This window comes from Chelonoidis abingdonii, chromosome 3 (assembly GCF_003597395.2).
Source record: "Chelonoidis abingdonii isolate Lonesome George chromosome 3, CheloAbing_2.0, whole genome shotgun sequence".
Lineage (NCBI taxonomy): Eukaryota > Metazoa > Chordata > Testudines > Testudinidae > Chelonoidis > Chelonoidis abingdonii.
Genome location: NC_133771.1, coordinates 118,891,899 through 118,916,413, shown reverse-complemented (window position 1 = coordinate 118,916,413; position 24,515 = coordinate 118,891,899). Strand labels below are relative to the sequence as shown.

The following is a 24,515-nucleotide window of genomic DNA, read 5'->3' as shown; positions in this document are numbered from 1 at the left end:
TGAGAAAACATAAACCCGGAAGCTTGCGAAATGGCAGAGGATGCTTCTGACTTCTTTGTTTCGTCTTTCACTGAGAAGTTTGAAGGATATGCTAACTATGAATACTTTATGAAGGGGGAGGTTAGAAGATAAATAAAAAAAGAACAGTTACTCACTTAGAAAAGTTTAGATGCCCTGTCTCAGCTGGGTGTGTAAAATGCGCATCCTACAATACTCAAGAAGTTAATTACCGGAGTATCTGAGCTCTAGCTATTAATCTTTTGGGTACCATGGGCATGTACAGGTGAGGATTCCAGATAAGACTGGAAAAGGCTATATATACTCCCATCTTATTATAAGGGAAACTTAAAAACAACCCTAGGAAGATCATCAGACCGTTTACTTTAACTTTCTTGTGCCGGGAAGATACTGGGAGCAAGTAATTAAGTAACTCATCTGCAACACTTGGACATGCGTGCTCAGGGTGAGGGGATAGGGAAATAGCTCAGCACTAGATTTTGTAACACACATCGGTGTCATTCAAAACCGAATCATTGAGTGGCTTTCTTCTCTCGCAGGATAACGAGCCTTGATGGATAAGTGGAGAAGCGCGCATGAGACAGCCTGTGGTGTATACCTAGCCTTTGAGTAAGGCTATTTCGAGACTGGTCTCGCAGCAATGATATATCCTTATCGATAAATAGGCAAATATAATAGATGGGCTTACTATAAGGTGGGGCATAAACTGGCGAGATTAACCATACTCAGAAAGTAGTTTAATGTTCCCAATTCTGCTGGAAGGTATAACCACGTGGGGTTGCCGCAGGGTCTCTGTTGGGAGCGCATATTTTTTCTCTAATATCAACCTAAGTCTCACTTGCTGCAGTTAAAGCCCATTGCTTCTGTTCTTATCAGTAGAGGCTAAGGTGACAAAAGTTTTGCTGCCCTCCCTCGCTGATGACACCCTTTTTAAGATCACGCGAAACATGCTATCATGTTCCTCTCAGTCTTGCGTCTTTTCCAGACTAAACAAACCCAATTCGTGTTCAGCCTTCCTTCGATGTCATGTTCTCAAGACTGTAAATCATTCTGGTTGCTCTTCGTCTGGACCCTCTCCAATTTGTCCACATCTTCTGAGAGATGTGATGCCCAGAACTGACACAATACTCCCAGTTGCGAGGCTAACCGAGTGCAAGTAGAGCGGAGAATGCACTTCTCAGCTGTCTTGTTTAACAGACAACAACCTGTTAATGCTCCCTGAGAACAACGTGTTTGCTCTTTCTTTGAAACAGTATCACACCTGTGTGATCACGTCATTGTAGCTTGGAGGTCGCGACTATAACCCATACATCCCTTTCTGGCGTACTCCTGCCCCTAGAGACAGTCTCTCTGCCCATCTGCTGTATGTGTGAGACGTGAGTGTTCCTTACCTAGAGTGGAGCAAGCTGCGATTTGTCTTTATTAAGACTTTCATGCGGTTACCTCAGACAATTTCCTCACCCATCTGTCCAGATCCATTTTGGAATGTATGCCCAGTCTCCAAAGCAGTTGCAATCCCTCGCACGTTTGGTATCGGATCTCGCAAACTTAATAAGCAACTTTTTACCACACCAGTGCCTAAGTGTCTATGACACGTCATTGACAAGAGCTGGTCCCCACAAGAGACCCTGCGGAACCCCACTGTTATACCTTTCCAGCAGAATTGGGAACCATTAAAACTACTTTCTGAGTATGGTTATCAGCCAGTTATGCACCCACCTTATAGTAGCCCATCTAAATTATATTTGCCTAGTTTATCGATAAGGATATCATGCGAGACCGTCTCAAAATGCCTTACTCAAAGTCTAGGTATACCACAGTCCACCGCTTCTCCCTTATCCACAAGGCTCGTTATCCTCAAAGAAAGCTATCAGATTGGTTTGACACGATTGTTCTTTACAATAATCCAGTGCGAGCTATTCCTATCCTACCATGACACGCTGCCAAGTGTTGTGCAGATGAGTTCTAATTACTTGCTCCAGTATCTTCCCTGGCACAGAAGTTAAAGTAAACTGGTCGGTGATGATCTTCCGTAGGTGTTGTTTTAATTTCCCTTTATATAGAGGCGATATATTTGCCCGTTTCCAGTCTTATCTGGAATCTCTCCCGTCATGCCCTGATGGTACCAAAGATATGATAAGAGGGCTCATATACCTTCCTAACTGTCAGGGAGGTTAAACACTGGAATAACTTGCCTAGGGAGGTTGTGGAATCTCCATCTCTGGAGAGATTTAAGAGTAGGTTAGATAAATGTCTATCCGGGATGGTCTAGACAGTATTTGGTCCTGCCATGAGGGCAGGGGACTGGACTCGATGACCCCTAGAGGTCCCTTCGAATCGTAGAGTCTATGAATCTATGAATCAACTAGTGTACCATATGCTACATTCTGAAAGTTTATAAACCTTCATTTTTACTTCTATACTTTATTTATATGCTATTTTTCCTCTTTATTGCCTTCATTTTTACTTCTATACTTTATTTATATGCTATTTTTCCTCTTTATTGCCTCCAAGCTACTCAGTAAAAATGACTGATGATGCTGTTGCTTTTGATTCCCTATATCCTGGTCATCTAAAAAAAAAAATCTTAAAAAAAAAATCTACACTTTATAAAAGGATATTAAATTTTTCATCTGTTCAACATGACTTTACTTGCTGTGCAAGGAAACCATTTGACTCATTTCCAAAACCTGAAGCATTTACCAAACAAAACGTGAAGCACTGAATTCCGCACCCCAATACCTAACAATTTAAAATTAAACTAAACATTTCTCATTTTTAGCAATTTTTCCATTAAATCTCAGGTTTACTGAATTGTGCAATTAGAAATCAAATACAGAATGTGTCAAACATTGTTCTTCCTAGTTTAAAAAGTGCACATTTTAAAGAAATGATTTTAAAATAGTGTTTTCATTTTAAGGTAATGAACATAAAAGCTTATTGTTTTGCCTACACTGCACAATATGGCCACTCAGAACACTACAGTGGCAGGTGGGGGTAGAATTCTGATTCTCCCCTTCCAAAAACACAATCCCCTACGTTTGAACTAACATTAGCTGTTAGCAGCATAGGGACTATAACACACAGCTGAGCATTTCAGATTCTACCTAGTGAAAAGTAGTGCAATATATACATGGCAGGCAGTACATTCCAATTGTAAAAATAGTGCCAAAAAACGAAGGTAAGGATTTTAATACAAAAGTAAAATTTTGTTCCTGAGATGCAATTCTTTATGCCATCACACATTGTTTGCCACTTTCACAGGTAATGAAACCACATTGATTTAACCTGAATCATTACCCCAGGCCAAAAAGAAAGAAACACACACTGATATCTTCAGAGCATGAATGGCAAAATATTTATATTGAAATGCTTTGGAGAACTAACCAAGAAGCATCCCTCCCCACATTCCCACTGTCAATATATTTCAAGGTAGTTCAAAGCCTGGAGTTTGTTTTACTGAGTTTAGATGACTTAACAGTGCTACTGAATTAAAAAAAAAAACAAACAACCAACCAGTTTACACCTCCCAATTTGTTGGGAAATTTAATCTCTTCCTCCAAGACAAGAATCTGGTCCCAGTGATCCATGCATTTGTTAACTCTGGACTCGATTTCTGTGTCTAAAGCTGAATGTGATGATAATGTAAAGCCTCTAGCTGGTACATAATGTGTCTGCCCATCTTCTCCATGGATTAAACTCCCATGAGTACCTCAGAGTTGAACTGTAATTTCTCCACCAGCTCCCAGTCCACTTCCAAAGCCAATTTGAAGTCTTGGGCCTAATCTTCAAAGTCATTCATGGATCAGGTTCCAGATACATTAGAGGCCATGGGGAAAATTTTACAAAAGCACTTAAGTGACTTAGAATCTTAAGTCTCAGTTTCAAAAATGACGTAGACATCTAAGAGTTTGAGTCTTCAAGTGCCTATGTCTCATTTGAAAATCGGAATTAGGTGCTTTTGAAAAATTTACCCCACATCTCCATTTGTGAGACACTGAGGCCTTGTCTACACTTGCAAGTTGCAGCGCTGGTGAGGGGGTTACAGCGCTGCAACTTAGCAGGTGTCTACACTTAAAAGCTCAGCCAGCGCTGCAACTCCCTGTTTGCAGCGCTGGCTGTACACCTGGGTCTGCTTCCGGTGTAGCGAGACCAGCGCTGGTGATTGCAGGCTGGTCTCAGGTGTGGCATACCAGGTTTTTCTTGGCCTCCAGGTATTAGGACTAATTTCCAGCATTGCCTTTCAGCTCTCTGGTCAGGCTTTAGACCTCACTGCCCGGCTCGAGCCTGGAGGGGGGAGGAGGGGGTTGCCGGAGCTCGTCCGAGGGAGAGAGCGGGTTTTTGCGCGCTCCATGAGAGAGCGGGGCTTGCGGAAGTCGCTGGTGAGAGCAAGCGGGGGCTTGCCCGCTCCAGCGGGAGGGGGCTTGCGCGGCTCTGCGGGGAGGGTGGAAGCGGTGGCTTTCGGAAGAGCTCGGCGGGAGAGGAGGTTGCGGGCTCGGCGGGGAGAGCGGGGCTTGCGGGCTCCTTCCAGATTTTCGGTCGTAGGAGAGGGGCTATGCGACGTCCAGACGGGGGCGGGAGAGAGCAGGGCTTGCCCGCTCCAGCCGGGGAGAGCTGGAGAGAGCGGGGCTTGTCGGGAGCTCGGCCGGGAGGCGGGGTTTGCGGCTCCAGGCAGGGGAGAAGCGGGGCGAGCGGGGTTTGCGCGCTCCGGCGGAGGGGCGGGGAGAGCAGGGTTTGCCGGAGTCGGGGGGGGGAGCGGTTTGCGCGCTCCGGCCGGAGAGGCGGGGCTTGCCGGGGTCCGGGGGGAGCGGGCTATGCCACCTCCAGCGGGGGCGGGGGTTGCCCCACTCCTGGCCGGGAGAGCGGCTTGCCGGAGTCGGACGTGAGAGGGGGTTGCCGCGTCCAGCGAGTAGAGAGCGGGCTTTGCGGAGCTCGGCGGGGGAGGGGTTGACGGGCTCCGGCGGGAAGAGCGGGGCTCTCGGTCCCGGAGGCCGCGTGCCGTCCAACCGCGGGAGAGCGGGAAGCAGGGTTGCCCGTGCCAGGATAAATAGAGGGACGGGCTTAGCCGGAAGCTGCCGCGGTGAGAGAGCAGAGGAGAGCGGGGCTTGCCGGAGCTCCGGCCGGGAAGTGGGCTTGCGGAGTCCGGATGGCGTCAAGTGGAGTCCGCAGCGAGCTCTGGGCTCTGAGTTACCCCGGGGCCAGGCTTACCTTTCCTGCTCGGTGCACCCAGGTGATCTCAGAGCGCTCGTGCTGGGTCACTCAAGTCTCCCCAGAGTGACTCCGTCCGCTGGACTCGTTGCTGGGGGCCGTTGTGGCTTGAGGTTCCTCAGAGCCGAGGGGCGGGGGGCTCGCCCAACACAGCTTGTGACTAAGGGGGACTGCGCGCTGCGCCCCTCCCACCCAGAGCTGGAGACGCCAGGCTGTGTCTCCATACGTGGGTTCAGGGTGTCTCCCACTACGCTAAGTGTTGCCCGTGCTTAGACGGCTTCTGACGTCCCCCCTTTTCTCAGCGATGAGATTGAAGCAGGATATGTGTCGGGTGGCATGCAGCAGGGCGGGAATTGCGGCTCCGCGTATTTGGGCGAGTCCTCAGTGCTCCCGTCCCACAAGCACCCGTGGTCTTGCCATTCCCCTTTGGGGAGGCATCACTCCAGAGCGAGTGGGAATGCTTCTCCGTGTCTCTGAAGATGGTGTGTGCCTCAGTTTCTCCTGCTGTGCGACTCGGATAGTAGTTGATGCATCGATAAGGTTTGCATGCGATCCTAAGGGCAGTGATGGCCGCACGGTTCTAGAGATTGGCGACCCTGTAGCCGGCAGAGTAGTGGATAACTGACGGGCCCCGTGCTGCAGGTCAGCCAGACTGCTGAGAAACAGACCAGGTGCCTGCTGGCCGGGAGAGACAAAGCGGGCAGCTGGAAGGGTCAGTCTCCTGGGATCGGGAGGAGCCCCATGGCTCTGCTACCCCACCCCCAGATGCACTTTGTGGTGTTCCCTGAGTGGGTGCCAACAGCCCTTGCTTCACGCTTGATCTGTGCTAGGGCCTGGCTGCTCTGCTTCCTTAGGGTGGGTGATTTTCTTGTGATTTTTTTCCCCAGCACCTGTCGTGCTCTTAACCCCAGGCCAGTCATGTACTGAGAAAGCAGACAGGGGACCAGCTGACCCCCCCCCACGTAGCCCCGTGTTCAGATGTGTTCAGACAATGGTTAGACATGCAGGCAGACCACTACCTGGATGCCTCGTCCATCCAAAATCAGCACATTGTGCTCCAATGTTTCCTCAAGAACACCCTTCTCCGCTCGGTGTGTTACCACACACAACTGCCCCACCCAGTACGTTCCTCCAGCGCCTAGATACTCGACCGTTACCAGATGCACTCAACACCCATCCAAGCATTCATCATTGTTCGCAAGGCCAGGACACAGTGCCAGTTGCCAAGCGAAGCAGTTGCCCAAGTGCCGCAGCAGGCGTGCCAGAGCCCTCAGACAGACATATTCAAACCTGTGAGGCTGTAATGCTTAATCACCGTACCCCCTTCCTTGTTTTATGTATGTATTTTTATTAGGATTTTTCTGTCTTTTTTATTCACATGTTTCATTATTACAGGAACTGAAATTACTAAAAGGTAAAAACTGGATGCAAATCAATTGAAACCACTGCAGAGTAAATGCTGTGAAGCATGCTTTAACTGCAGTGGAAGCCACCAAACATTACTGTTGGACTTCAGCTTCAATAGGCTCCTTTAAGTCCATCCTTATCCTTGAGAGCCTGTGCTGGTGCTCTCTGATTGCCCTGCTCTTGGCTGGTCAATTCAGGCCTTCATGGAATTGAACCTCGGCCGCATTCGTCACTGAAAGCGTTTCCCCTTCCCTTCACATATTATGAGAACGCACTACACACGCGCTATATATAATCGCTGGATTTCGCTTTCCAACACGTCTGTAGCTTTCCGTAGAGACTTCTCCATCTCCCCTTCAAATGGCCAAAGCAATCCACAGTATCTGCCCGCTAGCCTGTAGTGACGTCGTTGCTCCTGTCAAGTTCCTGTATACGGTTTCATGAGCAGGCATTAACGAATAAGGGGTTCAGGATCACTAGTGGCTTTTCGACGTCCCCAACTGTGATCTTCGGGTCTGGGAAAAGTCCCTGCCTGCAGCTTCACTGAACAAGGCACGTTCCGCAAGATGCGTGCTCATGCACTTTCCAGGCTCTGTAGAAATGTCAGTGAACGCACGTGTCCACAGCGCTGGGAACCATTTGAGGAATGACCCTTTTCGATTAATGTTACTCGGGATGGCCAGGGGAGGTCGGTGCCAGAATCGGAATAGCGTTCCTCTATTGCACTCCACAGTTTAGCGGAAACCATTTGGAGCAGCATCCATGTCCTGCAATTTCCCAGAGTCACGGTTCGTCTGAACAGGATGCGATTTAATGGCACTGCAATACTTGCATTCACAACTATTCCACGGTTCTACTTTCATCCCATAACTGGTTTGCGGACCGCATCGGCATAGCTGTCTGGAGTTGCAGCTTCCGACTGCATCGCACTCGCTTCTCACTGACAGGGTAGCTACTCAGTTCGTGGTAGCCGTGCGCGCAAGGGTTGGGCGGTCAGCACGTCCAATGAAAGTGGGGCCTCTTTGGCCCGTAAGTTCTGCAGCAACTGCTCGTATCCAGCTTGCGGTACTCGATGTGATCCCACCTCAGTACTTGTTCCCGAGCCAAAGGCGCGTTCACGCTGCAGAGCGCGTCCGTCTGGCCAAAAGCATTTTGAGTGTCAGCAGTTGTCAGCGCTCTTTTTCTCTCTCTGAGCTCTCACTGTCCTTATGAGCATAAGGATAGATCAACTTTGCTTAGAGGATGTGCTTTGGCCCATTCTCAGCACATTTCCTAATGCAGTCGGGCTCCATTCTTTTCCTGAAAAATCACACGCGCAGCGGCTCACAATTGGCCAACGGCCCGCTGAGGGTAGCGATTTTGCACCAGGGGTTCGTTGGAACAGGCATGGGTGGACGCCCCTTCCGTGACCCTTCCCCAACCACCAGCAGCAAATTTTGGCAGGTGCTCTGTGGGAGTTTTGCACAATTGCCCACTCAAACGCGCTTTGCAACGGGTGGCAAGTGTTGAACCTGCGCGCTGGTCGCTGTCAGTGTGGACACACTGCAGCGCTGGCCGTACACAGCTGTACGACCACAGCTGTAACGGCCAGCGCTGCAAAACTGTAAGTGTAGACAAGCCCTGAGGCAGTTGTGCTCCTCTGAGACAATACCTACTACAAAGTGCATGAGATCTTTATCCAAAGTACCCTCAATTGAGAAGATCTGGCTTTAGAAAGGAGGTTGGACTGCATGAAGCCCACTAGAAAACGAGAAAGATGACTTACAGATTTTAAAGACATTTCAAGAACATTGACCATAGGGCAGAGGAGAACAACAGAGGGTTCCCTAGTAGGAAATTGGGTAACTGACTTTTCTTTGTTCCAGTCATCATAAAACTAATTGTGAGATATATTTTTCTGAAGTTTTACTATGGTAAAACAGTTTATTAAATTAAAAAAAGTTGACTGTCAATAGTTGTAGCTGAGTAGTCCCACTGACTTCACTAAGACCTGTTTGTGCTTAAAGTTAAGCACATATGTGTTTGACGGAATGGGGCCTAAGTTTGCAGAAAAAATATTTGGGCTATAAAGTATTTATAAAATAAAAATGATACTGTAAAATCTAATAATTTTAATAATTGGTAAAAAAATCTTGCATAATAACCTGAGAAGCTTCTTTTACTAAAAAAATAGCCACATCGTTATTTAATATTATTCATGGCTGCTGAAATACTAAACTAGGGCATACCCATTTAATTTGGCATGAAGATATGGCACCTGTCCATCAAATTTCTACTACAGTATAGCAGCCAAAAAGCAATTGAGCCTTCTGAATATTGTACAATTAACCTCACATTTTGGCAAATAATTCTTTATGTTCCATTACACATGCTAGATATTTAATTCATTACATTTGTGGAAGCTGTCTTCTCAATTCACAAAATATTTAATTTCTCTCTACTTCTCTTCTTGCTTCCCAATTCCCTCTGCATCTGGTTTCCATCTGCCAATGTATATTTTAGGTTTTATTATTGTATCATCATAGATATGTGGCGAAGGATGAAATTAAGAGCAATTGCATTTTTGTACAATGTATTAAACATTATTCACATCCAGAAACAAATGAAAGAGACAGAGGATTCATGGTTTCAATCAACATAAATTAAATAATGAACTTTGTCAAGATATCATTTTAATGTATAAAAATAAATTTTGGCAAAAGAAATTCATGGAATTTGGTTTATCTATACAAATTCTAGGCGTGGCTGGTAGTGTTGCCTATTATTAAAGTTGCCCATTATAAAAACCCCTTTTGGAAAACTTTACCTCTTCAGGCAGAAATTTTCCATGCTGGATGTCTGCCTGAGGCTGAAATCTATTTTATTTTATTTATTTAGCAAAATTTAAGCCAGAATAGTTCAGTCATTTTTGAGAATGAAGCTATTGAAAAATATGATATTTTGCTGATGTTAAAAAAATTTGGGTGACCTTCTCTTTGAAAAGCTCTAACGCCCCAAGGCTTTGGGGCAGGCACTTGAAATTTGGCAAGCAGATTGACCTGTGTGTCAGGGATGTGCCTTTTGCTGTCTGTGAAAAACGTCCACATCTGGCCAAGTTACAAGCTTTTTTAAAAAAAATCACAGCTTAAACTGCACAGACTTAAGAGTTTTAGCAGCTAAATGCTAAACTGAGCAATGTGGGGAAAGAGTGGAGAGAAGCAAGCGGGGAATGGGACCCTGGGGGAAGGGGCAGCGTGGGAGCAGTGCCTTGGGAGGAAGGGCCACGGTTCTAGTGCTGGTGGCCCCCCACTTTTAGGAAGCTGCCACTGCTCCTGAGACCAGGACGTACTGCCTGCTCATAAAAATCTGCTGACTGCTATTATCCACTCAGGATCCCACAGGCTGAAGAAGAGAAAAGAGGGAGGATTTGCACAGATAAAGAGATACTAGGCTGAATGCTGGCTGCTGACAACAATATTCTGGCTATTTATGGGGTTAGAATTTGGTGCCAAGAAAAATGCGTATATGCTTCTTTCACAGCTGAAAGTGGGAAGGGGCAATTTAGCAGACAACCTGGACTGCTGGATGGATACTTGAATAAGAATAACCAATGTGTGTCCTTAAAAAATAGACCTTACAGATGTGTAAAGTTAACCCTTCACAAGCATTATCATTAACCTAAATTAACATTTTTTTTTAAGATTACTGCTGCAAGCATTCATCATGCAGCCCCCCTATAATATTTGAGAATATTATATAAGAACAATAGCAAGCATTACCACCTGAAAAGGAGCTCCTTGATTTTCTGTAGCACCTAATTAGCTTGCCTTAGAGATGTGGAACCCTACCTAAGTAGCTTATGCGACAAGTGGTTTCAGAAGCAGAAGTTACCAGAAGGCTTGGACAAAGGTAAGTTTTACATCCTGTTCCGACTGTGGCCAGATTTGGGATCAAAGCCCTACATGCATTGTTAAAAACAAAACTAAAAAGACATAGTGCACAGTTGCCATTTTGCTGATTCAGCAGGCAAAGCAAAAGAGCCAGGAGTTATTCACAGGGCTTTTATACTGTACATACCAAATCCTCAGCTGTCACTGGCTGTCCATTTTTGTCATTAGCCACCACCATTTTTCCCAGTCTCTCTTTCATATCCGCCAGGCTGGTGGTCAGTGCTAAGATTGCCATGATTTCACTTGCAACAGCAATGTCAAACTGAGCCTACAAAGATAAAAGCAAGAGTAGTAAATCACATCAGACACTGGCAAGAGGATACTTTCAGAGCAAAATTAAAAGAAATACAGTGTGATTATTACCTTGAGAGTGAAATTTAAAAAGTTCTTAACACTTATTAACAACACCTAAGATTATTCAAACTGAAATAACTAACAGTGAATTGGAAATTAGATGTTTAAAATAAGATTTTTGAGGGTTTTTTGTTTCGAATTTGGCATTTCACTCATTTGGGGACTCAGCACCTTGCTGGACTGAACCCCTCAATTGCTATTTCCTTTAATAGGAGATCAAGTTGTTGAACCACTGACAGAACAGGACCTTGTGTAGTCAGTGAAACAACACTGGTCAGTTTCATTTTCCACATCACCTGCACTAGCACAAGTATCTTTATATTTGGGTTTATAATACTGGTCAGGAATTTGTAGGGTGACCAGACAGCAAGTGTGAAAAATCAGGACAGGGGATGGGGGGGTAATAGGACCCTAATAAGAAAGAGACCCAAAAATCGGGACTGTCCCTATAAAATTGGGATATCCGGTCACCATAGGAATTTGTATATTTAAAAAATCCTCTGTATTTCATGAAAATATATTCATATTACATTTTGTAATTTTTAGTTTAGCTTACAAAATTCTAAATGGGGGGGGGGTTAAACTACTTAACAATGCATCTGACGAAGTGGGTATTCACCCACGAAAGCTCATGCTCCAAAACGTCAGTTAGTCTATAAGGTGCCACAGGATTCTTTGCTGCTTTTACAGATCCAGACTAACACGGCTACCCCTCTGATGCTTAACAATGTTCCTTTAAAATAATATTTTCTTGCATTTAGCATATAAAACTTGTGCTTTTTTTGCCTCCTGGATTAACTTTGTGCAGCACCAATCCTATTGCTCCTGTAGAAATAGATCTATAAACTGCAATACTTCTTTAGAAGGATTCAAACTAAGCCCCTGACAAGTGAAATCTCATTGACCGGGGTTCTCCCAACTAATTTTTTCGTGGCCTCAGAGTGCGGCCAACAACTCTTGCTGGTGACAGTTTTTCTTAAAATATCTGATTAACTTTAGGAAAGACAAATACATATGCGTGTCCAAATCACTGTAATTTATTTATGCAGGATTTTTTTTTTTCAGACAATAATAAAAATAATGTACAGTTTTCTCTATTCTTTACTGGACCTAAACAGAAAGAACATGAAAAGCACCTTATTTGTGTTTCTAGTCTGTTTTTCTTGTTGTTTCTTTTCCTTTTTGGTTGCTTATTTAAAGACTTGCTAGCTACTAAGAAAAGTGATATTAAGAAACATACAAATATCACTTTTCATAGCAGACTAACTCAGCACCGGCAAGCCTGGGGACAAATTAAGCTTTGGATGAGGAGGTGGGTACAGAGCCAGTGGCAATAGGGGAGGCAGTGAGGGCCAGGGGTGATAGCGGGATGGTATGGGTGAGCTCGGGGCCAGAGCCCACCATCTCCGGATGGGGAATGGAGCCTGAAGCCTGCCACCTACTACCCCAGGGCTGAAGCTCGACCTCTCTCCCTCCCTCCCCGCCCCCGCAGGAAGGTGAAGAACTCATTGACTGCCTACTCCTCTAGCTTTTGTCTCTCCAGAGACGGCAAGGCCCAATTACTACTGGCAGCCACAGAGAAGGGGCTGCTGCTTTGTGCCCCCCCAGTCACTGCAAAGGAGGCTGTGGCCATAAGAAAAGCCTAGCTGTATTTGAGAAACGCTGACTTAGACACCAAATTGACAGGCACTTCATAAATACTTAAGGTCCCAGTTCCGCAAAGACTGCAGGATCAGGCCCCACGACAGGCCCCTATTTCATGTACCTCATGCTGGGTACTAACATGAGAAGACTCTAGATTTATTAAACTAAATTGGCTCTTTATTAAAGCAACCATATACAGAGCTGCTCCAGCCACAACTTAATATATTTTATGCATCTGCACAAGCCACAAGGAATGACTGTCTGGTGTTTCTCTCAACTCTTCTCTCCTGCAATCCATGCTCCTCCCTTCAGCTTTCATGCAAGTTGCTAGAGTTTCGCTAGAGCAAATCTCTTAGCACTTAATTAAATTTAAGCATGTGAATAATTGTATTGATGTCAGCATGGCAACTTGTTCATTTAAAGTTAAACACATGCTTGAATGTTTTTCTAGATCAGGATATAAATAGGTTTACATAGGTACAAGTGAATAAAGACTATTTGTACATGAGTAAAGATTGACAGGATTTGGATCCAAAATGAAAACAGTAAAGTTATAAAACAGATATTTTCAAACGTGAATTTGGGTTAGCACTTTATTAATAGAGAAACAAGCTGTGCATCCAACAAAACAGCTGGGGGTACATAGTTAGACCATCCCAGCTATGTTAAAACAGTGTTATGGTCACACTTTCCTTGAACTAACTAAAATAAGAAAATCCAGAGTTAAGGATGACAGTCCTCCTCTAAATTATCCTTGAAGCACTGAGAGATGGTGAATGAGATCATAGAGAGATTTCACACACCATATAAACTGCAACATCATCTAAGTTTATCAGGATCGTTTTAACAACAGAATTTACGCTTTTATTATGAATTCCAGAGTTTTCATCACCATCATTAAAATGCCTATTTCCCTTTTGTATATTAGGATTTTTGTTTTTTTATATAAATTTAAAAGAAAGGAGAAAGAACCCACTTCCAGGAAATGTTTGAGGAATGATATAACATTTTATTAAAAAAACAGCCACAACTCTAACTATTAGTATAAAATAGTATGTGTTATTGTATCAGTCAATGTTACTTTCTGTGACACAGTCAGGGTCCAGACACCCCAAAGAATAAGCAGTTGAATCAACTGATTGTGAGATCAAAAACAATAGAAGCTCTATTTACATATGAATCAGCAGAAGGATGAGAAGTCCACAGGAACAGAAGAACAACAGGAAGCCTTCCCAACTCTTGAAACAAAGACAATGAACTTTGGGGATAATATAAGGGTGGGGGGAGGGGGGGGCGGGCCAGCAAAAAGACATTTGAGTTATCCATCACTTGAATGACTGAAGAGGCCAGAGCTCTTGAAATCACAGAACAGTGGGTCTTTCAAACAAGGATGTTGAAGTCTATGGAAAATGAATATAGGCGAGAAAACTGTTTAACCATGAATATAACTTGCTGAAGTTAAATTTAATCAATAGAAAGTGTGTTTTGTCTGTAACCCTTCGTACCTTTCCAAGGCTGCCCAGAGGATTCAGGGGGCCGGGGGCAAAGCAATTTCGGAGGCCCCTTCCATAAAAAAAAAATTGCAATACTATATTCTCGTGGGGGCCCCTGTGAGGCCTGAACAAATTGCCCTACTTGCTCCCCACCACGGGCAGCCATGGGAAAAATAAACCTTCCGCATCTCGGCACAAACCCAGTTTTGAGAAAACTTCTTTACAAGGGATCACTGGTTCTCAGCATCAGCTAGTGCTAAAAGGCACTAAAGCTCATTAACAGGGGTGGACAAATATTTTCTGTCAAAACTTTATTTGGATCGAAAACTAAGGGCTTTTAAAAAGCAGAAAAATATCACGGACAATGTCTGCTTTCCTTCAAAATTTGTTGTGATTTTTTTAATTGAAAAGCTGAAAATTAGTCGTGCCCAAAACCTGACTATGGTTGGTTTCAGAAGTGTGTGGCCAAATATTGCTTGCTTGCTGTGTTTGAGTTTAAAGAAACAATAAAAAATTCTGCTTAAAAAAATCCAAAACTTTTGACACCTCAGCTTGTGACCAAATGCCTGAGCCATCCAGTCAGAGATTTTCCTGGTTTCTGATCTCTGCTGGCTTCCTTGACTCATATCTGTTCCATAACTTTGGTTCATTTAGCTTAGAACATAAGAATGCCAACTGGTCAGACAAAGGTCCATCCAGTCAGTATCTGTCTACTGACAATGGCCAATGCCAAGTGCCCAGAGGAGTGAACCTAACAGGTAATGATAAGCAGATCTCTCTCCTGCCATCCATCATTACCCTCTGACAAACAGAGGCTAGGGACACCATTCCTTACCATCCTGGCTAATAGCCATTAATGGACTTAACCTCCATGCATTTATTTGTTTCCTAAAGACTGGCTCCATGGCGTCCCTCACAAACTGGAGACGGTTACTGTGGGTTTGTCTTTAGTATAGCTTATGTACATACTCCATTGAACTGAGCATTTGAGCTTGTTCATAATCTGGGATGAGCTATCTTGTAAAACTGAAATGCCAATAGTATATGCATGTGAATGGACACAGGGTGCTAAAATTAATTAATCCAGGGGTTCTCAAACTGGGGGTCGGAACCCTCAGGGGTCACAGGTTATTACTGAGGTCCAAGCTGTCAGCCTCTACCTCAACCCGCTTTGCCTCCACATTTATAATAGTGTTCAATATATAAAAAAGTGTTTTCAATTTATAAGGGGGAGGGTCGCACTCAGAGATTTGCTATGTGAAAGGTCACCGGACAAAAGTTTGAGAACCACTGAATTAACCCCTCTTGAAGCCTCAGGGAATGCAGGGGTGTGGGGTGTCTCCCTTGGTAGGGTCGAGAAGGAGGTAGAGTGTGTAGAATATTGCTCTTCTCATGTGATCCCTCCCCAGTGGCAATTTTAAAAGAATCTACCTTCCCTGACATGAATCTCCTATGGCACTGAAATTAAATATAGACTATAATTGGCATTTGAGAAGTGAAAGGGTGGGCATGAGCAGGAAACACCCTTCAGTCCCTTAGGATCAGGCTACATGGGGTTAGAAAACACAGAATGTCCGATACCCCGGTGGAATGCTGAAGTGGCAGCAAGACGCTCTAATTGAGGAAGGAGCGAGACCCTGATGTTTGGGTACAGGAGATATTCAGGACGACTGGAATGGTGCCTGAAGCGGCTGTATCTGCTTGGCTTCACACCAGTAGGAGAATCTTTTCCATTTAGTTAAGTAGGTCGCCCTCGTGGAAGTTTTATAGATTCACGACTCTAGGACTGGAAGGGACCTCTAGAGGTCATCGAGTCCAGTCCCTGCCTTCACGCACAACCAAATTACCGTCTAGACATCCTGGATAGAATTTATCTAACCTACTCTTAATATCTCCAGAGATGGAGATCCACAACCTCCCTAGGCAAGTTTTCCAGTGTTTAACCCTTGACAGTAGGAATTTTTTCCAATCCAACCCAAATCTCCTTGCTGCAGTTTAAGCCATTGCTTCGTGTTCATCATTAGAGGCTAAAGTGAACAAGTTTCTCCCTCCTGATGACACCCTTTTAGATACCCGAAAATGCTATCATGTCCCTCTCAGATTCTCTTTTCCAAACTAAATAAATCCAATTCTTTCAGCCTTCCTTCATGGTATGTTCTCAAGACCTTTAATCATTCTTGTTGCTCTTCTCTGGACCCTCTCCGATTTTGCCACATCTTTCTTGAAATGCGTGCCAGAACTGGACACAATATCCAGTTGAGGCCTAACCAGTGCAGAGTAGAGCGGAAGAATGACTTCTCGTGTCTTGTTTACAACACACCTGTTAATGCATCCCAGCATCACGTTTGCTTTTTTTGAAACAGTATCACACTGTTGCTCATATTTAGCTTGTGGTCCACTATGACCCTAGATCTCTTTCGTCATACTTCCTTAGACAGTCTCTTCCATTCGTTGCGTGAAACTGATTGTTCCTTCCTAAGTGGAGCACTTGCATTTGTCTTTATTGAACTTCATCCGGTTTACCTCAGACAATTTCTCCAATTTGTCCAGATCACTTTAAATTTTGACCATGTCCTCCAAGCAGTTGCAACCCTCCAGTTTTGTATCGTCTGCAAACTTAATAACCGTACTTCTATGCAACATCTAAGTCGTGAGAAGACATTGAACATAGCCGGTCCCAAAACAGACCCCTGCGGAACCCCCACTTGTTATACCTTTCCAGCCGGATTGGGAGCCATTAATACTACTCTCTGAGTACAGTTATCCAGCCAGTTATGCACCCACCTTATAGTAGCCCATCTAATATAATTTGCCTAGTTTATCGATAAGGATATCATGCGAGACCGTATCAAATGCCTTACTAAAGTCTAGGTATACCACATCCACCGCTTCTCCCTTATCCACGAGGCTCGTTATCCTATCAAAGAAGCTATCAGATTGGTTGACACGATTTGTTCTTTACAAATCCATGCTGCTATTCTCTATCACCTTACACCTTCCAAGTGTTTGCAGATGATTTACTTAATTACTGCTCCTATCTTCCCTGGCACAGAAGTTAAAGTAACTGGTCTTGTAGTTTCCTGAGTTGTTTTTTATTTCCTTTTTATAGATGGCACTATATTTGCCCTTTCCAGTCTTCTGAATCTCTCCCGTCTCCCATGATTTTCCAAAGATAATAGCTAGAGGCTCGATACCTCCTCTATTAACTCCTTGGATTCTAGGATGCATTTCTCAGACCCTGGTGACTTGCAGGCATCTACTTTTCTAAGTGATTTTTAACTTGTCTTTTTTTTTTTTTCTCTAAACCTACCCCTTCCCATAACACGCACTATGTTAGACATTCCTTCAGACTTCTCAGTGAAGACCGAAACAAGAAGTCATTAAGCATCTCTGCCATTCCAAGTTTCCGGTTTACTGTCTCCCTCCTCACTGAGCAGTGGGCCTACCCTGTCCTGGTCTCCTCTGCTCTAATGTATTGATAAAAGTCTCTTGTTTCCTTTATTCCCATAGCTAGTTTGAGCTCATTTTGTGCCTTTGCTTTCTTAATCTTGCCCCTGCTTCCTGTGTTGTTTGCTTATATCTCCTTTGTAATCTGACTAGTTTCCATCTTTATATGACTCCTTTTTATTTTGTAGGTCATGCAAATCTCACGGTAAGCCAAAGGTGGTCTTTTGCCCATTTCTATCTTTCCTACCATCGGAATAGCTTGCTTTGTGGGCCCTTAATAGTGTCCCTTTGAAAAACTGCCAACTCTCCTCAGTTGTTTTTCCCCTCAGTCTTGATTCCCATGGGACCTTACCTATCAGCTCTCTGAGCTTACCAAAATCCGCCTTCCTGAAATCCATGGTCTCTATTTTGCTGTACTCCCTTCTACCCTTTCTTAGAATTGCAAACTCTATGATTTCATGATCACTTTCACCCAAGCTTCCTTCTACTTTCAAATTCTCAACACTGCCACTGCCAAGGAGAATTTGCTGCACTGGAAGGGAGCACTGGCTCTCCATAGCATTCAACCACCGAGTTTCCATATCACGAGATGCAGCGACTGTAGATCTGGGTGGAGCAGGCGCCTGCAGTCCTGTGTGATGAGATCTCGGTGCAGGGGCAGGGCAATCGGGGCAGCCACTGACAGCTCCAGTAGGGCTGTAAACCAGTGCTGGCGAGGCCAAGCTGGGGCAATTAGAATTATTACTGCTTTGTCCCTGCGAACTTTGATGAGGACTCTGTGGATGAGTGGGAGCAGTGGAATGGCGTACTTCAGACTCCCGCTCCAAGGGATCGCAAAGGCATCTGAGACCGAGCCTGGACCGTGGTTCTGGAAGGAGCAAAACTGTGGACATTGGCTATTGTCCTTGGTAGCAAAGAGGTCCATTTGGGGAAACCCACGCTTTTGGAAGATCGATTGCAAGACATCCAATCTCATCGACCGCTTGTGCATGCGGTACGACCTGCTGAGGCGGTCCGCTAGTTCGTTTCACTCTCCCAGGAAGTATGACGCTATGAGATGGATGGAGTGGGCTATACAAAAGTCTCACAGGAGAAGAGCCTCTTGGCAGAGGGGAGAGGAGTGGGCTCCACCCTGCTTGTTTATATAAAACACGACGGTGGTGTTGTCTGTCAGAATGGTCATGCTGTGCCCTTCTAAAGCAGCATGAAAAGGTTTGGCAGGCTAGGCGAACAGCCCTGAGTTCCTCCACATTGATGTGGAGCAGCCTCTCGTCTCTGGACCACAAACCTTGCATCCTTAGATCCCCTAAGTGGGCTCCCCAGCCAAGGTCTGATGCGTCCATCACCAGCATCAGAGCCAGCTGTGGTGCGGCGAAGAGGATACCCTCGCATACTACGGGCCGATTGAGCCACCATCGCAGGGAGTCCAATACTCAGGCAGGAACTGTCACGACAAGGTCTAGGGGATCTCTGCCCGGGCAATATGATAGGGCTAGCCACGCCTGTAAAGTCCTGAGCCGTAGCCGAGTGTACTTGACTATGTGACTGCATGCCGTCATGCATCCTAGGAGCTGCAGGCAGCATCTGGCCGTGGTTGTGGGGAACCTTAGCATCGAGTCTATGATGCGCTGGATGGCCAGGAACCTGGATTCCGGGAGGCTCGCTTGTGCCTGTACTGAGTCCAGCACTGCCCCGATGAACTCCAGCCTTTGCGTAGGTATCAAGGAGGACTTGGGCACGTTGACTAGAAGACCCAGCCTGCGGAATACATCCAGGGCCACCGTCACGTGGGTATGGACCTCCTCCTCGAACCGACCTGCGAGAAGCCTATTGTCCAGGTACGGGTATACTCATTCTCCTCTTTCACAGAAAGGCTGCCACTACTGACATGCACTTCGTGAACATGTGGGGGGCTGCTGCCAGGCCAAAAGGAAGGACAGTAAACTGGTAATGGTATTGGTTTATGGTGAACTGCAGGAACCGCCAGTGAGCAGGATGAATAGTGACGTGAAAGTATGCATCTTTCATGTTGAGGGGAGCGTACCAATCCCCTGGATCTAGGGACAGAATGATAGTGCCATGGGAGACCATGCAGAAGTGGAGCTTGACTAAGAACTTGTTGAGCCCATGGAGGTCTAAAATGGGCCAAAGGCCCCACTTTGCTTTGGGAATGAGAAAATAATGGGAATAAAACCCTTTCCCTCTTAATTCCCGAGGGACTTCCTCCACTGCCCCCACCTTGAGGAGCGACTGAACCTCCTGCATGATGAGATGCTTGTGAGAGGGGTCCCTGAAAAGGGACAGGGAAGGAGGGTGGGGGGGAAGGAGGAGAACTGAAGTTTGTATCCCACTTGTGCTGTGCGTAAGACCCAATGGTCCAATGTTATGCAGCCCCTGCATGGTAGAAGTGGGACAAGCGGTTCAAGAAACAAATCGGGAAGGATCTGGGAGCTGATTTGGTACACTGTCCTCGAGAGCACCTTGAAAACCCTTGCTTGTTGCCAGGGTGGGCTTTGCCCTTGCTCTGGCCTTGGCTACGCATGTTGTTCCACCTACGCCTATTGTCTCTGCCTCTCCTATGGTAAGGCTCCTGTCTAGGACGAGACTGGTACTGCCGTTGCTGTGGCAGCTGGGGCTTGAAAGGCTTCCTCTGAGTCGTTGGGGTGTGCATCCCCAACAACTTGAGGGTTGCCCGAAAGTCTTTGAGGCTATATAGCCTGGCATCCATTCGGTCCAAAAAGAGACCCGAGCCTTCAAAGGGGAGGTCTTGAAGGGCATTCTGGACCTCTGGCGGACAGCCTGAAGCCACGCTAGTGCCTCACCACCACACCTGAGGCGATTGTTCTGGCTACTGATCTGCCAAGTCCAGAGAGCCCTGCAAAGAGGTCTCGGCTACTGCCTTTCCCTCATTCATGAGGGCCATAAACTCAGGCTGCGAGCCCTGAGGTAAGGAGTCTTTAAATTTGGAAACTGCTGCCTAGGAATCAAAACTGTGCCTGTTCAGGATCGCCTGCTGGTTGGCAATCCTCAGTTGGAGGCCCCCATAGGAACAGACCTTCCTCCTGAATAGGTCTAGAAGTTTAGCCTCCTTGGCCTTGGGAGCCGGGGCTTGCTGACCATGACATTCCCGCTCATTGATAGCTGAGACTACCAGTGAACAGGGGGCCAGATGACAAAAGAGAAAGTTGTATCCCTTGGAAGGGGCAAAGTACTTCCTTTCCATGCCCTTTGCCATCAGCATGCTAGAAGCTGGGGTCTGCCAGACTGTCTTGTAATTGGACTGGATTGTCTTTATGAGCAGGAGTGCAATTCTGGAGGGCCCTTCAGGGCTTAAGATGTACATCATAGGATCCTCCTGCTCTACTGCTTCCTCCGCCTGTAGGCCCAAATTTGGGGCAACCTGTGGGGCAGCTCCTGGTGTGCTCTGTGGTCAATCGGAGGAGGCCATGACACCACCGTGCCCACTACAGCTTCATCTGATGATGACGAGAAGGCGAGGGCCTGTTGCATCTCCTCCTTGCCCCAATTCGTACGCCAGGGGCTCGTTCGAGTTCTGTCTAGTTGACTGACCTCGGGATGATCCCGGGTTCAGTGCTGCTTCCTTTCTCCAGTGCTCTGGAGAAGCATCTGGTGGCCTGGATACTGTGGCCTCTTTGGGTGTGGATGGGTGCCTGCGCGGGGACCGGCAACCGATGCACTAAGTAGCCAGATCTCAAGGCTCTGGAGGAGGGTCCCTGCTGTTGGTGATAGGCCCATGGTGTCCAAAAGGGCCACTGCCCTGGCGGGCCCCACTGGGGATGCCACTCGATCTGGGGCTCCCTGCTAGCCAGCACTCTACAGGCATAGCTGCAGTGGCCTGAGTCCACCTTGGATTCTGAGGGTGCCGACCTTGAAGGACAAGGTGGTGTTGTGGAACAGTGCCATCGGGGGGCTGGGGAACGGCTCCTCACTGATTGGGACCGGGATCGTTACCAATGCTACTGGGACTGTTATCATTATCGTTGTCTTCTGCTTGGGCCCAGGGACTTTGACTTAGCGTCTCCTCGGTGCTGGTTTGGTGCCGGTGCCGGGGAGAGGTGCGCTGATGGTACCAGTGCCACATGTTGGCTCAAATCCGATGCCCTCAAGTCCTGTTGTGTTAGGGGCCACTGGGAGTCCACGGAGGATAAGCTCGATCAGTGCCGGTGCACCATTGCCAGCTTGCCTCTGGACGGCACCCTTGGTGACGGTGATGGAGACTTCTCTTCAACAGGGCTCGCTGCCGACAGCTCGATGAGGTCCTTCGTCACCTCAAAAGGTGACCAGCATGGAGGGCTGTTCTAGGAGCTCCTCCACACTCAAAGCGCTTAGCCGGGGCTTGAACGGCTCTGCGGCGCCGGAGCCACTGGTGCCAAAGCATGTCCTGGGGCTGCATTGCTCTTTTGAGTGCTCGATCCTTTTGGAGGCGCCTCCTTCTTATGCGGGGAACATCGTCTGCCTCTAGGTTGGCCCTTCGACCGTACTGGTGAGGTCAAATGGTGCCGAGGCCTGTCCTGCTGCCTCGGTGTCATATGCCTGCAGTGCCCTGCCGGTGCTGGATCACGAACTGACGCCGGGGCACTCTGCACCGAAGATACTGGCGCCACAGATCATTTTTGTATCTGAAGTTAGGATTTTAGTTATTTTTAAAAATTATTTTAATCCTCTGTCAATTTGATCCTGTGTTTTCCTCCCACTATTTGCTCTTTTATTCACTTCCTGGTTCTAATCCTCATGCCACTCTATTCAGTCAAGCTGTACATTAAACAGCACTGAGCACAGTATGTCATATCTGACTTGCTTCACTAAATGTTAACATCATGCTTTTAATAAATTGTTGGGATTGTACTGAAAAAATACTTAATACTAACTTTCTTGGAGTAATAGTGGGAAAAGCCCTACACATGAAGGATGCTTGAAACTAAAGAATTAACTGTTGCCTACAGAATATTTGCAAGGAACATTTGCACCAATTTTCAATGTGATTAATTATTGTGTATTCACTTAGTACTCTCAAATCAAGCTAATTTTTAAGTCATCAACTTCCTATAGTGGGTGGGAAGACTATTACCACCACTAAACCCTCTAGAAATGTTTAGTGACTTATGGCACACTGGAGCAACAAAAATCCATTTATATAAACCTGGGCTCAAGAAAATTGGTGCACTTAAAGCCAACGGATGTTACTTTTAAGTTTATCAGAAAGTTCTGCATTAACTGTTTCCAACTGGGTTGCCAGAAGTGGTACAGTTATCACTGCAAGGTGCTGAAATTTCAAAGACTATCACATGTGCTTACATTTTACACACTAAGCAGTTCCATTGACTTCAATTACAATTAAGCTCAGTCTTAAGTCTTAACAGTTTCAGGGCCCAAGTCTGTAATGTATGAGAAAGTAGAGAAAATGATGATGCGCTATAAGTTATACCAAGGGCATCTAAAGCACATGAAGAACCACCCTTTTTCACATTTAAATTAAATCAAATACAGAAATAAATATTAATTAAACAAAACTAAACTAAGGGCCTAAGCAGAAGATAATAAAATTTAAGCAGGGCACAAAATACAAAAAGAAAAGATGTTACATAAATTAGTTAATTGCATTAAATATATATGGGCAATAAAGTTGAGACTAAGAGTTACAGATTATAGATAACAATTACAATTTTCTTAAACTACTTGTGAAACACCATACAGTACACATTGGTTTCAGTTTCTAAGACATGACACTGAATTACTCATTAGTGCACCCAGTTTCATTGCTAGGATACTACAAATAAATATAACAATTAGACTATGGCAACTTAATCCTAAACAATTTATTGAAAGGATTGTAGAACAGCAAATATTTCTCATGCTTGAAAACAAATCCTTCCCAGAAAAACAACATTTAGTATATAATAGTACATACCTGTCGGAAAAATCCCTTCTCTGTATTTGCCTGCCCAATTGTTATTTTTCGTAGGAATCGGTCATTTGTATCCAATACTGGAAAGAGGGTGGGGGAAAAGAGAGGAAAGAAGAAAAATGAAACATTTACATTGACAGAGAATCAGCCACCTTGTTACTCTCCCCATATGCCTGATATAAGAATACATTATTTTTGCAGTATGTGCCTCTGTACCTAGTTGAGCATACGTCTAGATTCACTTTGCAATAGTGCACATAGCTAGGAAAGAGGAGCCTGAGATATACCAGCTTTTACACTCTTAAATGTCCAGTTTGAAATGTCTCAACTGTAACTTCTTTGGTAAAGTAATCTTCTGTTGGGAGCTAATAAGATCTTACTGGAATCCTTCTGTTTAGCTAGTACAGCAAAATCTTAATCTCCATCCACAGGTGTAACAAAAGCCTGCTTTAGTGGATCACCACCATTCCAGACCCACCCACTGCACCCCTCTTCATGACAAGGTTTTGAGAATAGATTTTTAGACTACAAGATGGCCACATAAGTATTCCCATGTTGTAAATGTACCTTTAACTTGAGCCCTTCCCCTTCAAAAACATCATTACATTAGCAAATTTGGCCCCAAGGAATTCCACACCATGTCATTTTTCTGCATCTCAATATGTAGTTTTCTGCATCTCCTATTTTACTTCCATGTCTGTCTGACACCATTTGGCAGGAAGTCTTTTCCAATTGCTCATCCCAAGCAACATTTATCTAACATACTTAACCCTTATTTGAATACCCACTGAGCTCTTAACTGAGAAATGTCTTCACAATACTCAAAGCGCAGCCAAATCCATTTCATGAATCCCCTCCCCCATCTTTACTTAAATTTATGCTGAAGCAAACTTAACTTCAAGCATGCGTTTTTGAGCACCAAAGGGAAGGGTCCACTAATCTGAAAGAGTTCCTGCTATGAAGAGACCAGCAAGTTAGTGTGGAGGTAGGCATTCATAGTGGTGGAGTAATGCCTTTGGTATTTAGCCAGGTATAGGTCCCTGCAGAGTTCCACTAAAAGTGCCTTTGAATTTACTGTTACCATTTGGG

General features: G+C 45.4%; 1 protein-coding gene across 10 annotated transcripts in view; it reads right to left on the bottom strand.

The window, feature by feature from the left end:
- The window catches only part of MTHFD1L (methylenetetrahydrofolate dehydrogenase (NADP+ dependent) 1 like), a 289,126-nt gene that overhangs the window by 191,986 nt on the left and 72,625 nt on the right, over nt 1–24,515 (bottom strand). For all 10 annotated transcript variants that reach the window (XR_012655563.1, XR_004373966.2, XM_032782444.2 and 7 more), the window contains exons 17-18: nt 23,430–23,506; nt 10,690–10,830 (exon numbers count right to left, since the gene is read on the bottom strand). Coding sequence is in view for 8 of the 10 variants with exons in the window: in XM_032782444.2 (XP_032638335.1) it covers nt 10,690–10,830; nt 23,430–23,506 (218 nt within the window). In the remaining 2 variants the exon portion in view is untranslated. The remainder of the gene's footprint in view (nt 1–10,689; nt 10,831–23,429; nt 23,507–24,515) is intronic.